Genomic DNA, 16,807 nt, shown 5'->3' with positions numbered 1-16,807 from the left:
GTTCTTGGGTGTTGACTTCTGTTTGATGTGTATTGGATTGATAAAAATAAACTGCTGCTTGTCTGCTTCTTTTTAATCAACAGAATAGAATTGAATTGGCAAGACAATCCTGAGCTCAGCAAGACAATCGGTAGGACAATGGATTGAACTAGCAAGACAATCTGAATGAACTAGCATGACAATCAGAATGAACTAGCAAGACAATCCTCCTCCTAGTGTAACTTTCGGTGAGACTATTGAAAATGGCCTAGCATGACAATCGGTATGACAATCCTGATTGTCATGCTAGTTCATTTTCAATTGTCTTGCTGATTTAATGCAGATTTTAATCCAATTTAAATTCTGAAAATTCCTAAAATTAATTCAGAATTAATTAATCAATTAATTCAATTAATAAATAAATTATTCTTCGCAGATATAATTTATTTTCTTAATTAAATTAGATGACTTAATTAATTAATAGAGAATTAATTCTAGTCTTCAACAGCACCCATCCTTCTGCAGATCTTCTGAAAATCACTGAAAATTATGAATCAATTCCACCACTTCAATGTTGACACTCGATGTACTGTCTGGTTCATGAGTGACTAACTTCTGTGACGTTTCTTCATGTCTTGACTTTGACACTTTGATTTTCTTCAGATTAAATCCTTGTAATTAATGATACTCTGACGAGATCTCTGTCACTTGATTAAATCCACGATCTTGATTTATATCACTGAGGCATGATCAACTTCTTGAACTTCTTCCAGTGAATTAACTCCTCAAGTCTGTAGATGAACCTTGTTTCTGAATCCTTTGACAGATATTACTTTGCGAGATCTCTCTGACGGTCGATCCACTATTTACTTATTATATTCTTATTTGAGTTGAGTTGAATCCTCGAATATACAAATAGGCCTATGACATATGACTTACAATCTCCCCCTATTTGTTTGTTAGACAATAACACACAAATATCTAGAGGATAACTCAACTAACAAATAAGAAAAAGATATAAACATACATGCAAAGTAAATAGCAGAAAAGTTCTGGATGAGATTTAACATTTTCCAGATTCCAAGTAGATGTTCCTCTAGACTGAACATATCTTCAAGTAGTTCCATCTTCATTTGTACAACCACATTTCCTGTTGAAAAGCCCATATCTCTCTTGCTTCTCCCCCTATGAGAATCAACTGATTAAGAAGATCACCTTCGTTTTACCACCTCTCCCGTACAATAGGATCCGCAGATAAAAACCAATGGTACTCCCTTAACAGCTTCTTCCCTTACTAGGAAATCACCTTGTGTTTACCACGTCTCCCGTACAATAGGATCCGTAGTTAGAAACAACAATGGTGTGGTGTAGTGTACATTTTTAGGATCTTTTTCTTCCTCCCTGCTATTTCTCCCCCTTAGTTGAGGAATCCTCCAAACTATTTCTTAAGCTTTTATCTCCCCCTTAAAGAAGGAATGTATGCCGTCGTCTGAAGGAGTTCTCATATTTCACTTAGTTGGAAAAGAAATAACAAGTAGTTTCTCTTTCTACCTCACTGTGAGTGTGTGATTCTGTTTAGTGTACCTCACATGTGTTTCACTCTTCTCTCCACTCGTGTTTACACTCATTCTCACAAGTGTATCACTCTTCTCTCATAGCTCCATAATCCAGCTGTACCTGCAAGGAAAATCACCTTAGCCATCCTTAAAGGAGGTCACAGGTGGTGCAATGGGAGTTCACAAATCCCCATCCTTGTTAAACTCGTCAGATAAATCTGAGTCATAATCTACAAGTTGCTAGTTTCCCTTTTAGGGTTCCAGATTTGAATTCTGGGAAGGTAAACAATGATCCAATGATTTTAGCATAAAGATCAAAGTTCCCTTCTAATGTCTGTGAAGACACTTCCTTGTGACTTATCAGGTAATATCTGAATCATTGTCAACAAGTTGCCGATCTGCACCTATGTCAGATCCACTATCCGCAGATGCATCCAGGGGATTTAAGCCTGGGGAGGTAGACACTGACCACTGACATATGACTTTTGGATCAGTATCCTCTCCTAACACCTATAAAGGCAATTGGTCCATTAACGAACCTTAAACAATCGAATCTGACCTTAAAATGGTCGAAACTCTTGTTTCCGTCAACTCATCCTTTGTGTGTGTAACCTCTCCTTGTGCATCAAGAATTGTTTATGTTTGAAGTGGTGACACTACATCGGATACCTTGGCCGACAGGCAAAATTCAATAGACTCACCCTGTTGAGAGAATGAATCTAGTAACTGTTTTTGTGCCTTTTCAGCCATTACATCTTTTTGAGAAGATGTATGGGGGCTAGCAGTTGTCTCGGTTTAAATACTACTCATCTATGTAGGAGACAGAGCTACTGGGTTGACTACAGAACCTTCCTTATGTGGTGCACTAGGCACTATCTCCCTCACGCTCATTCATACTACATTTAGTGGTAAGAGAGTGTTGGTTGGTTCTATTTTTGTGTTTGTCTTTACAGTCTGGGATAGATGTTGTGGGTTTTCAACCTCATGACTGTCAATGAAAGAAAGTCATTGGAGACTGAACCTGTAACACAGAACATATGGTAATAGAGAGAAAATGATTTACAATAGTGATTTCAAAAGATTTTACATGAAATAAGAAATCACTAATGTAGAAAGAAGTTTGATTTTGTTTTTCAATATGAATGAGTTTTTGATAAAACATTGATCACTTAGGGTAAAGTCTAAGTAATTCTCATTCATATCAAAAGCTTACAAATATCTGCAACATAATGTTAACAACATATCATTGACCGATACTTGTCAAGTACTTTAGATACTAATTGTTATGTTGCATAATCAATATACCACTGCACATATAAAACAATATGATTGAGCTTAGTGATAAGATAGTTATTAATATGACGACTCTACTTATTCATATAAAATTATAACTTCTGTTAGAGTGCCATACCATGTCCTTGACGATTGTTTGAGCAGTATACTAGTTCATACCAACCTGAAGTGAGATTGTGAAGAAGAAATTGCATAGTCCAATAGATCTGCAGCTACAAAGTCCATGAACTGTGGTGCATTGACTTCCTCTTTTGACTTACCAACCAGGAGTACACTTGTACACATCTTACTAGAGTACAATTCCAAGTGTAATGTGCAGCAGGTGTCTGATATGTCATAATATTCTCAAGTCTCGTCACTGGTGCTATATGTTAGATACTGCTTCCTGATAATAACCTAGCACAATATACAAAATTACAATGATAACATTCCCAGCTTGCAAACAGCCATATCCCTCAGATAAACCTTTGCTGTTATCTCCAAAGGTAATCAGGAGGCCAGCTTTCTCAACCACATTTGATAGCAGGGCTCTATCTCCGGTCATAATTCTTGATGATCCACTGTCAAGAATCCACACTACCGGTTATACTTGTTTAATGCCCTGCAACACAAATGGATTAACCCTTCTTCGGAACCCAAACTTGGTTGGGCCCGGCATACTTGTAGAACTGTCCTTTGTCAGGCAAAACAACATTTTTAATCTTAATTGTCTCAACTTTCTCAATGACTGAACATTTGACCTTGTAAACAGCCTTAACAAATTTCTGTTTAAGCTTAGGCACAAATGTCTCCTTTCTAGCCTTAGAAGGACTAGCAGTCTTAGACCTATCATGCTTCTTGTTATTCACATGCTGACGAGTAGTACTCTTATCATTAGACACATGCTTACCATTAAAATAAGCATACATCATATTAAAAGCACAAGACATACAATTAGCAACACTACATGCTTTATGAGAGTGATTAACAGCAGGCAATTTATGCATGGTAGACATGGAATTATTGTTATCCAACTCATGTGTGTCTGAGTTAGTCTCAGTTGCTTTCACAACTTTGACTGGAACTTTCGACTCACTTGACTTGGAAACAATCTTCTCATTAGCATGATCTTCAGCACGTATTTCTTCATGAATAACAGAAGAGGTCGCATCAAATGGTTCAGCAATTGATGCTTTATAGAGGGGTTCATCAACACCCTTAAGCACATGTGGTACTTCCCTCCCTTTAGCACAGACATGAGGAGGGGAGTTTATGCCTAATTCTCCAATAGCAGCATTGTAATCATAACCTATTCCAGATGTTTGATTAACAGCTTGCTTACTGTAGAACTCTTTAGCCTTCGAACAAGAATTGAAGTAGGCTCTAACCTTAGTCTCAAGACCGGTGATCTTGTCTTTGAGAATAGTTTCGAGTTTTCTATAACAGTCAACTCTATTCTCTAGAAAAGATACCTGTTCTTTTAATTTGTCTTGATTAATGTGCACAAGTCTTAATTCATTGACCTCTTTCTCAAGGTCTGTGATCTGTAAACTTAACAGTTCATTATCACGACGTGCACAATCTAAGTTACCTCTTAGATGATAAACCATTTCAGCAAACAACTTTGTGTAGATACTGTAGGAGCATATGAGTCATGTTGACTACTAGTAGATATGCAGAATAGGTTGATTAATTGTAAATATGAGATGTCTTGTAATTCTACATAAGTGAAATGGAGTCAAGTGACAAATAGCTACCCGACGGATGATCAACAAAGCTACCCGACAGATGATCAACAAAGCTCCCCGATGGATGATCAACAAAGCCACCCGATGGATGACAAGCATATACCCAACGAATGATCAAATTCAAATATCTGTTGACAGTGACAACACAGTCACATGCGTCGAGTGTTTGAAAATGGAATGTGGCATCATGTTTAGCAGGGATTTGAGAAAAAAGAAGCATTACCATTTTCATGCCATTATGAAGATATTCAAAGATGCTGGAATAGAGTAGTAAAGTAGCATGGAGTTAGACTAGATATGTTTTCTTTTTATTATCTTGTCTTTTTGTCATGTTAACTTGGTGATATATAAACCAAGTGTAGCCAGTAGAGCAACAAGCAAGAAACTAACTAAGCACACACATTTTCAGAGAAACATTTTCAAACTGTATCCTGTAGCATTTCTCCGAAAGTTTAGTTGTTCTACTTGTAAGCAGCTGTGAGCTATTCAAGCTTCACAGGGTTCTCACCATATATGTATATATATAGTGGATACTTTCAAATCCACCAGAAAGTTTTAAAAGCTTGTGTTTTTATTACTTTGTGTTTTGATTCATATAAATCATTTATTCTGCACTCTGCAAATCAAACACATATATATTATCAAGTAAGAACTATTTTAAAATCTTGAAAAAGAAGCCAGAATTACATTCAACCCCCCTTCTGTAATTCTTGTTGTATTGTTAGGGAATAACAATTCTCTCTCTCCCACAGAAATCAAGAGAGTGAGATAAGTTTGCTGAAAGATAAGGATACTGCTACAAGAGCATGGAGATCAGTTTTGGCTGAGTGGTTGATTATTAGGGAGGAAAGAAGAAAAGGAAATGAGACTGAATATGAAGAGAGAAAAAGGAGGTATGATGAGGAGATTGAAATGTACATGAAAAGATCAGAAGAACTCAAGGCAAAAGGAATGAGCAGAATCTCTAAAGATGGAAAGTTTCTAAACATCAAAGCTGGCAAATTCTCTAGATTTAGGATTGATTTAATAGACAGTGGTTATCCAAAGGCAGACATAATTGAACTTGTAGAAGCTCTAAGTGGGACACCTATTATAGAAGAACTTGAAATTCTTGTTTACTTAAAGGATCTCATTAGAGAAGAAGAAGAAGCAAAAATAGTTTTTACCTGATGCTTCTAACCATTTAGACTCTGTAAATCTTCTGATGTATACAAGTTGTAATTGTGTCAATTTTTATGTATTAATCTTAAATTTCATTATAATTTGGGGTTAGTCTTGTTAACATGAATTTGTGTTAAGAAATCTTCTCACAAATTGGGGGAGATTGTTGTGTAAGACATGAATGCACCTTAACAAGACTAAGTCAAATTGACAACCCTAAGTAAGTTGTATTGTAATATTAGTTTGCATTTTGTATTGTAACATTTAAAGTCTGTAGAAATGATCAAGAGCAGACTGGAGTATTTTTCTGTAAACAGTATCAAGTCTAAGAATTCTATCTGAAAGAAGATCAAGAAGATCATGCCTCAGAAGAATTATGAAGAAGCTTGGAGTTGAATAAATCTATTTTGAGAAAAATGTTTTAAGTCAAGATATCTACAAGTCACAGATTTAGTGTTATAGAGAAGTCATTCAAGAACTCCAGAATGACTTATAGAGAACTTGGGAAAGCTACTAGAGAACTCAGAGATATCGAGAAGCTAAATTGAAGACATAAAGATTGGAGATATCGACAAGTCATTTCTTCACTAGAGAATTCAGAGTTATCTACAAGTCAAAATTCACTAGAGAATTATGAGTTATCGATAAGTCAAATTTCACTAGAGAACTCAGAGATATCGACAAGCCAAAATTCACTAGAGAACTCTGAGTTATCGACAAGTCAAATTTGACTAGAGAACTCTGAGTTATCGACAAGTCAACAAGTCACTAGAGAACTCAGAGATATCGATAAGCCAAGGTGAAGATATGAAGATGAGAGATCTCGACAAGAAAAATTCTCTTATAGAGAACTCAGAGACCTCTACAAGTCAAATCAACTATAGAGCAATGAGAGATCTCGATAAGCCAATATACTTATCTAGATGTCAAGTTCTCTATATTCCTAACTGGAGATCTCGAGGTAAAATGTCAAAGTACAAATTACAGACCAGTTCAATATCCAAGATTAACAATCAACAAACAATACAACCAGTTGGATTGACAAATTTACAAAAAGCAGCTTGAACAGTGTGCAAGATCAAGGGTGAAGAATAACTGACAAAGGAAGATCAAAGTTAACACAGTATGCAAAGATATGCTAAGCCAGAAATAGAAGATATACTTTTCCTAAAATGGAATGATAAGTGACAGTTTACTAAAATGAATAACATCTCTTATTATACAATGTGTAAACCAGTAGTTAACTATCATATAAAGTTAACATTATTCCTTTGTTAGTTGGAACAATTAGATCAGGAATTCTTGTACTCTCTTAAGATTGAAGCTAAGCTCTATATCATCAAAGAGCCTAGGAATTTTGTAGCAAAATATTCTTAATTTTAATATAAAATTAAGTAAGTTTTGAAAGATTTGTGTTATTCATTATTGCATGTTTAATTTCAGTCTTAACACATCTTAGTACAAGATTTGATTTACTTTGTTCATAACCATAAAAGATTCAAGAAAAACTTAAAAATACTAAAACACATTCACCTCCTGTGTGTAATTCATTACCTAACATTCATCAAGGTCAGAACTTCCATTACATTCATAAGGAAAGCTTTATTAAGGTATATGATCCTATTCTCTATAATTATCCAGTATTTATACATAGATCCTGCGGTAGGAATTCAAATTTTTTTATTTTTCTGTTGCGTTTTATTGCTAGAATCCCTAACAAAAGGTATGCAAGGAAGAAGGCTGAGAAGGAAGCAAATACTATCAAAAAGGCTAAGGAGATAGAGATGTTTGATAAAAGATTAAATGAGTTAAAAGCTAAAGGATTGAGTAGAGTTTCTCCAGATGGTGTATTTCTAAATATCAAGACTCGTAGATTTTCAAGGTACAGAATCAAATATCTTGACAGTTACTCAATAAATGAATGGCTGAACCTGGTGGAAGCTCTAAGGGGGACTGAGATGTTTGATGAACTTGAGTGTTTTGGCAAACTCAAGGATTTGATTAAAGAGAAACCATGATTTGAAAAGTTTAGTTGATTCTGTAAATTCAATTTTTAATGTAACTGCAAGATGACTCTCATGTATAAAAACTTGTACTTTGTCAATCTGTTCGTTTTTAAATTTTTACTTGGGGTTAGTCTTGTTATCAGGCATAAATTTTGACAAGTAATCTTCTCATAAATTGGGGGAGATTGTGGTGCAAGACATGCCTTTACATAAAAAGACTAATTCACTTTGACAATTCTAAGATTTAGTTGTATGATAATCATTTTATATTTTGTAGTTGTATTTCTTGAGTCTGTAAAAATGTTATGAAGATTAGACTGGGAGATTTTTCTACGAACAACCATCAAGCTAAGGAATAAACTCTGAAAGAATATCAAGTCTGATCATGCCTCAAAGAGAAGTGTAGAAGCTTGAAATTGAATAATGTTATTTTTGAAAAAATGTTCTAAGTCACACATCGACAAGTCACATACCAAGATGTACAGAGATGTTTATCGAGAAGTCAGAATAACTTGTAGAGAAGTCCAAGACATGTAGAGATGTGAAGATATCGACAAGTCAAAACTGCATGTAGATAAGTAGAGATATCGACAAGTCAAAACTGCATGTAGTGTAGTAGAGATGTCGACAAGCAAAACCCCATGTAGTGTAGTAGAGATGTCGACAAGCAAAACCCCATGTAGAAAAGTGGAGACGTGGAAAAGTCAAACTGCATATAGAGAACTTGAGATATCGATAAGTCATTCTACATATCGACATGATACATCTCTACACAGTAATGAAGATCTCGATAATAACTCAAATTTACAGAATACAAACAACTTGAAGATTCAAGATTATCAGCCAACAAACTGTTTTATCACTGAAATGGAAAGTCTACAAATACAGTTTTAGGAGTGCAAGATCAAGGGTCAAGATGAACTGGACAAAGGAGGGTCACAGACCTAGAAGATTATATGTAAATTTGCAGCACTTAAAATAGAAATAGACAAATTAGCTTTAGAAAATGAGTTAGTATATTTTAGTGCAGTTCGTGTAAACTGTGCATGTTGTTCTATAAAACATGTCACGGATCCTTTGTTTAGATGTAATAAACAGATCTGGCAATTCTGTATTCTCTTAAGAGAATTAGATGAGTTCTTATTATTCAAGAACACAGATTTTTAGCACAATTAATATGACTTAATATAAATCAAGTGAGTTTTCATAATTGCTTCTGTCTTTTACTTTGAGCTAATTATCACTACAAATTCATATCTCACTCTTCAAATTCCACCGCCTGAACAACAAACTTGATTTCCAAAATAGTAAAAATCAAGAATATATATCAAATATAGATTATATATATTCAAATATTTATTCAAATACATCATGATGTCTAATCTAGAATTCTTCGAGAATTTCGCTTAAAGTGATTGGATGAGTAAAAATCCCTATAACAAACAAGGATGATGATAAACGACTGTAGCTCTAGCTAATCGTGCAACGAAATGAGTCAAAATTCTAGAGAATTATATCAGACTTGATTCCCTATAAATACAAAATATGTAGGTCATTGATCGTGGAACGTTCACCACTTCATGCTTGAGATTAAACACATTTTCGTGTGATCATTTTCGTGGTTGTGCACGACTTGCACCACCGTTATTCATCGGCATTCAGTAAATTTCGTCCGAACGAATTTAAACATCCAGTCAGGTGTATCACGGAAGCTCGGGTACAGTGGTTGAGATTAGCAAGACTTGACAAGTGGATTCTAGGAGTATCGTGTCACATTTTGCCACAACAATTATCATTGATAAATTGATTATGTTAGCTTAGCGAAAAAAGAAAAGGTTAATAATATTGAAAATTTTAAATATGTTAGCCACGAGTGAGAAAATAGCAAAATTTGCACAATTTGTATGTGAGAAGTTTTTTGTATTTGTAATTTAATCGGATGTATTTCCCAGTTGTGGTACTTAGCTCATGTCTTACACTACGCGGATTAGCCACAATGAGAGTACGTACTGCAAGAACCAAATTCCGTAACAGACTATATTATAAAATCCTTCATAGACAAAGTACACGGGGAGAAATGGAGAATGGTATAAACTGGCTATTAAAGTATGCTTTCTGCAGTTGTGCTTATTATTACCTTCCCAGGATGCAAGTTATTAAATGCGAGCTGCGTGTGCTTAGAATCACAGCCAAGGGCTATTATATATGGGAGTGGCAACACTTTTAGCATGAAGATACTTATCAAGTCCGTCTATCCCCATATCTCTCCCAAATCCACTCATCTTATACCCTCCATAAGGAGAATCTCGGTCAAAAGCAAAGTAACAATTTATCCAGATAACGCCTGCTCGAATTGATCTTGATACAGTGTTGGCTGTGTCCAAATTATTGGTGATAACACCTGCTGCCAAACCATATTTTGTGGCATTAGCTCTTCTAATCACCTCACCAGTGGTCCTGCAGTATTTTCACCAAACAAAATATCTATGAACATTTAAAGGCTTAGCTATACAATACAAGAAAAAAAAATCACACTTACTTGAACTTCAGGACTGACATGACAGGACCGAATATTTCTTCCTTTGCGATTATCATATCATCCTGAGCAAACAAAAAAACCAAATCCCAACTTGCATAACCATGACCTGACAATATGATTTCTTATCATCATATCTGAGTTGGAAGCAACAAAAGAAAAGTGTGTACCTTAACATCAGTAAATATAGTTGGCTGAATATAAAATCCCTTTTGGCCAAAGCGCTTCCCACCAGCTAACAAAGTGGCACCTTCCCTCTTGCCATGTTCAATGTACGAAAGTATTTTCTCAAATTGTTTCTTCTCGACCTGCCCCAACAGTAATATAAAAACATGGTTTCTGATAAACTGCGCAACTACTTTTTATATTCCAAAGCAATGCAGTTGTTAGATACATATAAGTTCAAATATATTTATAATTCCATGGCCATACTTGAGGTCCTTGCTGAGAATCTACATCAAATGGATCCCCCACTACCCATAATCTGACTTTCTCTTCCAATTTCTTCACAAATTCAACATAAATACCTTCCTGGACAAAGACACGGGAACCGGCCACACAAATTTCTCCCTGGAATAACACGAAAAATATCTGTTCATGTATGTCCTTTTGTATAACTTCAGTGATAAAACTGAGATAGGCAATATAAAGGAATCTACTTGCCTTATTATACAGACTTCCTAAAAGAGCTAGATCCACCGCTTTATCAAGCTCTGCATCATCGAATATTATGACGGGAGATTTGCCCCCTAGTTCAAGTGAGACTTGTTTTAAGTTGCTCATTGCTGCAGCCTGCATTACTAAACGCCCCACTTCTGTGGATCCTGTGAAACTTACCTGTTGAATGTACCAAAATTTGACCATCAACGTCTCTAGTCTAATGAAGCAGACGAATATACTTATAACAATCAAGATTTTTTTTTTAAGTTGAGCTTGCAACAACCTTATCAATGTCCATATGAGAACTAATAGCAGCACCAGCTACGGGCCCGTAACCTGTTACAACATTGACCGCTCCATCTGGAATGCCTGCCTGTATTAAAGTTGAAATCTTTTTAGGTTGATTTGTGTTAGATTGCAAGTATTAATCCCTTCGTGCCACAAAAATAGTCTTTTTTGTTGTCTTTAAAAAGGTGTTCATTATATTATATCAGGATACAATATCTACAATCTTGTGATGATGCTATCAATTTCAATACTAATAAGTTTTACTTGTGTTAATCAATTAATCGTTGAACAAATATGTATACTAGCTGTGCATTTGGCAAATGGGACACTTTATTCGGAATGGAGTGGAAAGAGTACTACTTTTTGCAAGATACTAAGTGGATGTCTTACCAGCTTCGTCAAATGAGCACAGTACAAAGCTGAAAGAGGTGTCTGCTCGGCGGGCTTGACGATCATGGTGCAGCCAGCAGCTAATGCTGGACCAACTTTCATTGCAAACATTTGAGTGGGGAAGTTCCAAGGAATGATGTGCCCAACAACACCAATGGGCTCACGCAAAGTGTATGCTTGAAACTCCCTCGACATTTTCAATGTTTCTCCATGAATTTTATCTGCTACACCTGCATAATAGCGGAAGGTTTCTGCTGCACCCGGAATATCAATATTCTTGCCATCATGAAATAGTTTTCCTCCGTCAATTGCATCCAAAGCAGCCAACTCTTCTGCGTTTGCGTCAATCAAGTCGGCCAGTTTCATCAAAATCCTTCTCCTTTGCTGATCATCAGCATAAACATTATACAATTGAACATTCTAGAACAACAAGATGTATCAGTCGAGCTTATTGTTTAAAGAAACATGACACAAAATACTGCACTTAACTCTAAGTTGGAATTGCTCATTGTTCATCTTATTGTTTGTTATAAAAAGACTTCACAGGAAATAAAGATATTAAAGAGAGAACCACCACAACCAAGCAAATTGAGTTTCAGAGAGAATATACTATATGAACTTGGAAATCTTTATTAGGAAAAGTTACATATGGGAAAAGTTTACATTTCCTTGCTCATTCTTACCCATTTACATTCATCAGCCCTATTTTTTTATAGCAAGAGCTAAAAATTCAAAAATGATAGCCTCGTTACTAGTAATTTTATTACTTCAGATACATACTCCAGTTCCCAGTCCCTTGTTTGTTAAAAGTCTCATGGAGGCTTATTTTGGCAGAAAGTCCTTATAGTTTAACTTGGGAACGTGTAAAAAGAGATTCTTGGAGATGTTTTGCATACTATGAAATGTTTTTGTTCAATCATATTGTCATTTCCATCATATAAACTAAAACGTACTTACCAATAATCCCATCAAAGGCTAAGACAAGTTGAACATATTTTATAAGCTATACTAACTTCCCCATATGCTAATTCAGTTGAATCTGAAATGCTACTAACAGGCAGATACAGGATGAGTGCTTACAGCTCCTGATAAGCGAGGCCATGGTCCATCGTCAAATGCATCACGGGCAGCCTGGACAGCCAAATCAATATCTTCTTTGATTCCTTGGGCAACCTTTGTAATTACATCTCCTGTTCTTGGGTCTATAGTCTCGAAAGTTTTACCTAGAGATAATATCTTGTTGAGCAAAGGACAACAGGTATTGGTTCAAAGTTTAAATAGTAGGAGGATCATATTCTGCTACTAACTCATTTTCCTCACCCTTGGAAAACTGTACCATTCTTTCTAACTGTTGAGATTGTTGTTGTTGTTGACCTTCAGCTACAAGTGCAGTAGATGTGCTGACCATTCTATCCTTCCCGTAGACTTCCTTCTGTTGAATCTGCTCCAACTCATAGGTTTTTAACACTCCATAGAGCCTGTCCAAAGAAATCTCACTCAGATCTCTAGCTTCTCTAATGGCAGTGATTCTATGTTCAAGATGAGCTGGCAGTGTTAAAAGGAACTTTTTGTTGACCTCCCTGATTGAATAATACTTTCCATTGATGTTCAGGTTGTTGATCAACGCATTGTACCTCTCAAACACTTCAGTAATTCCTTCTCCTGGATTTGATTTGAAATGTTCATATTCAGAGGTTAGGATTTCCAACTTGTTCTCCCTAACTTCCTCTGTGCCTTCATTAATCACCTCAATAGTTTCCCACATGTTTTTGGAATTTTTACAGTTCATCACATGTCTGTTCATCAAGGGATCAAGGGAATCAATTAATATTAATTGAAGGCTGGCATCCAAGGAGGCTTCTTCCTTCTCAGCAGGAGTAAAATCTTCAGGCTCTTTTGGATAGGTTCTAGCTTCAGTAGTCACCACACCATCTATTATTACCTCCGGTTCAATAACCATCGGAGTTTTTATACCCTTCTTTAACAAGTTTGAATATTTGGGATTTGCAACTTGTAAAAATAATAGCATCTTCTTCTTCCACATGATATAATTCTCTTTATCAAATTGTGGAATTTTAACGGTTCCAACTTTATGTGAAGTCATTATGAATTTTTGAATAAATAAAAATTCAAGGAGTTGAAAAATCACAAAAGTCTAGGATCTTGATTTGTTCGTTAATCAGAAGGCTCTGATACCAATTGTTAGGTCCCAATGAGTTTGTAGAAGGGGGGGTTGAATACAAACAGTACCGAATAATCGAATTAAATGCGGAATAAAAAATGTGAAACAAAATTCAAGTTAAATAAAAATATTATTAAACTTGAAAGGTGTTACAACAACTGTATCGATTACAAGGAATTAATCTCAAATTAATTATCACAAATTTAGAATAAATTCGACATGAACTTTTTCTATTTTTGCAACAATTAGAATCAAATGCTAAACGCGATTTGAGATTAAGTTCTAGGGATTTTAATCCGCTAGATTGTTACACAAGAACAAGATAAATAATTCTAGTTGATTGGATTTAACTTTGCAATCTAGAAATTTGATCTTGAAGTTTGCAGAGAAAATGAAATATTGTTCTGCTTCTTTTTCTTTTTGTTCTTGGGTGTTGACTTCTGTTTGATGTGTATTGGATTGATAAAAATAAACTGCTGCTTGTCTGCTTCTTTTTAATCAACAGAATAGAATTGAATTGGCAAGACAATCCTGAGCTCAGCAAGACAATCGGTAGGACAATGGATTGAACTAGCAAGACAATCTGAATGAACTAGCATGACAATCAGAATGAACTAGCAAGACAATCCTCCTCCTAGTGTAACTTTCGGTGAGACTATTGAAAATGGCCTAGCATGACAATCGGTATGACAATCCTGATTGTCATGCTAGTTCATTTTCAATTGTCTTGCTGATTTAATGCAGATTTTAATCCAATTTAAATTCTGAAAATTCCTAAAATTAATTCAGAATTAATTAATCAATTAATTCAATTAATAAATAAATTATTCTTCGCAGATATAATTTATTTTCTTAATTAAATTAGATGACTTAATTAATTAATAGAGAATTAATTCTAGTCTTCAACAGCACCCATCCTTCTGCAGATCTTCTGAAAATCACTGAAAATTATGAATCAATTCCACCACTTCAATGTTGACACTCGATGTACTGTCTGGTTCATGAGTGACTAACTTCCGTGACGTTTCTTCATGTCTTGACTTTGACACTTTGATTTTCTTCAGATTAAATCCTTGTAATTAATGATACTCTGACGAGATCTCTGTCACTTGATTAAATCCACGATCTTGATTTATATCACTGAGGCATGATCAACTTCTTGAACTTCTTCCAGTGAATTAACTCCTCAAGTCTGTAGATGAACCTTGTTTCTGAATCCTTTGACAGATATTACTTTGCGAGATCTCTCTGACGGTCGATCCACTATTTACTTATTATATTCTTATTTGAGTTGAGTTGAATCCTCGAATATACAAATAGGCCTATGACATATGACTTACAGACTTCTCTAGTGAAGAGTCAACAGACAGATATCAAAACCCCGGTGGACTCTCACAAGCATCTCCAAATGCAGAATTCTGTTGCTTTGGGGGCCATCATGGGGAAGCTCAACATACCACTACCCTCCCTACTTGAAGAAATAAGGCCAGAATTACCAACTCCCCTACTCATGCCTGTCACTAAGACTAAGGGGGAGATTGAGGCTAGGATTCAACAATCCAGGGATGCTAAATCTAAGTCTAAAGAGCCTATTCAGGTTGGTCAAAGCTCTTCACATGCTCAAGTCTCTCATGATGTTGGAAAAGAAAGACTTCTAAAGGCTGCAGAAGGACCAAATCAAGACCAAGAATTCAGTGAACTTCTTGCAGTACTAAGGATGTCTCTTCAAAACAACTACATCACCTATAAGAAAACATTGGCCAAAAACATCAACTTCATTAGGGCAGTGGTTGTGAGAATTGATAATTTCTTGGAGAAGAGAATTGTTGTGAATATCAATGATGGTGGTGTGGACAGATGTCTTCAGGTGTCTCTTTCAAATCTTAAAACCTTAAGAGCATCTGATCTGGATGTAATGATTGAAAGAGTGAATCCAGTTATTCCATAGGACACCCAGCTATTTAAAGAGCTAAAAATGCACAGATAACAGCTTTTTCTGAAGCCTATCTATATCCAAACAAAGGGGTGGTCTATATATGTCCAACAACTGAACAACGCAAACATCTCCTTGTTCCTAAAAACTGTGTCAAATCAAATACGGGGTTGATCATGACTTTGCAGTCTGATCTAAAGTACAAAAGGGGCAAGAAGCATGAGGATGTGGAGATGATAAAGATCTTAGACAGTTACCTAATGAATTCAGACACCATATTTCCAACTGCTCAATTTAATCTAAAAGATGACAAGGATGATGATGAGTAGAAGCATGATGAACAAAAACCTTCTGGCTCAAATCCAAGTCAATCTTTAAGAGCAACTGGTAGCAAGGATAAGAAGCAGGATGAGAAGAAAGGAGATGACAAGAAGAGAGATGAAAGGAGGAGAAAAAAGAAGGAACTTAATTCAGGAGCACACCAACAAACCCTAAAAATCCAAACCAATCAAGCTCAACCTTCAAAGACAACAAACTCATACACTGAACCACCTCCTACCTCAAAGCCTAAATTCTTATACAAACAAACTGCTAACACCTTTCTAAAAATGCCAATCACCTCAAGCCAAACATTTCTCAAGAAAATCACAAACCTACCTTCTGTCAAGCCATCACTCAAAGTTCACTACAAGTCTGTTGGGAGAAAATCTAAGAAAGTGCAAGTTACTGAGAGGGCCATCTGGAATCGTTACAAGCAAAGTGATTTTCTTCCTCTAAACTGGTGCATCTCAGATGAAGACTATTTTCAACAGTTAGCTGAAGAAATGGTCAGAGTTTGGGTTGTGACACTAAGGGAAGTAAAAATTTACTATCATGATGGGTCCTTCACTTTTCTTGGCAGCAACTTAATGGACACCGTTTTCAACCACATAAATCAAGAGAGTGATAAGTTTACTTAAGGACAAGGATACTGCAACTAAGGTATGGAGATCTGTTCTAGCTAAATGGGTGATAGAAAGGGAAGAAAGAAGAGCAAGAAACAAGGCTGAAAGTGAGGAGAGAAAGAGAAAGTATGATGACGAGATAGAGATGTTTA

The 16,807-nt window shown here is 35.7% G+C and overlaps 1 protein-coding gene across 1 annotated transcript; it reads right to left on the bottom strand.

Moving 5' to 3' along the window:
• Positions 1-9,745: 9,745 nt before the first annotated feature.
• On the bottom strand, positions 9,746-15,988 carry LOC141702703 (aldehyde dehydrogenase 1-like). The gene is made up of 10 exons (XM_074506330.1): positions 15,969-15,988; positions 15,669-15,735; positions 12,677-12,832; positions 11,597-12,016; positions 11,202-11,291; positions 10,918-11,095; positions 10,691-10,824; positions 10,429-10,566; positions 10,262-10,323; positions 9,746-10,179 (listed from the first exon to the last, which is right to left on the bottom strand). Exons 1-10 carry the CDS (start codon positions 15,986-15,988, stop codon positions 9,906-9,908), a joined length of 1,539 nt encoding a protein of 512 aa, XP_074362431.1. The 3' UTR covers positions 9,746-9,905.
• Positions 15,989-16,807: the final 819 nt, after the last annotated feature.

The sequence above is a fragment of the Apium graveolens genome, chromosome 2, assembly GCF_009905375.1.
Source record: "Apium graveolens cultivar Ventura chromosome 2, ASM990537v1, whole genome shotgun sequence".
In the NCBI taxonomy this organism is placed as follows: Eukaryota; Viridiplantae; Streptophyta; class Magnoliopsida; order Apiales; family Apiaceae; genus Apium; species Apium graveolens.
The sequence above is the reverse complement of the archived record's forward strand: the minus strand, read 5'-3'. Positions and strand labels throughout refer to the sequence as shown.

Bases quoted from the DNA above. Each gene is read 5' to 3' on its own strand.
- LOC141702703 (XM_074506330.1), bottom strand. From the start codon at position 15,988: ATGGTGTCTGAATTCATTAG. The intron at 15,736-15,968 runs GTAACTGTCTAA...CTCTTTAAATAG, and splicing joins ATGGTGTCTGAATTCATTAG to CTGGGTGTCCTATGGAATAA. The intron at 12,833-15,668 runs GTTTTAAGATTT...TTGCTCAACAAG, and splicing joins CCAGATCAGATGCTCTTAAG to ATATTATCTCTAGGTAAAAC.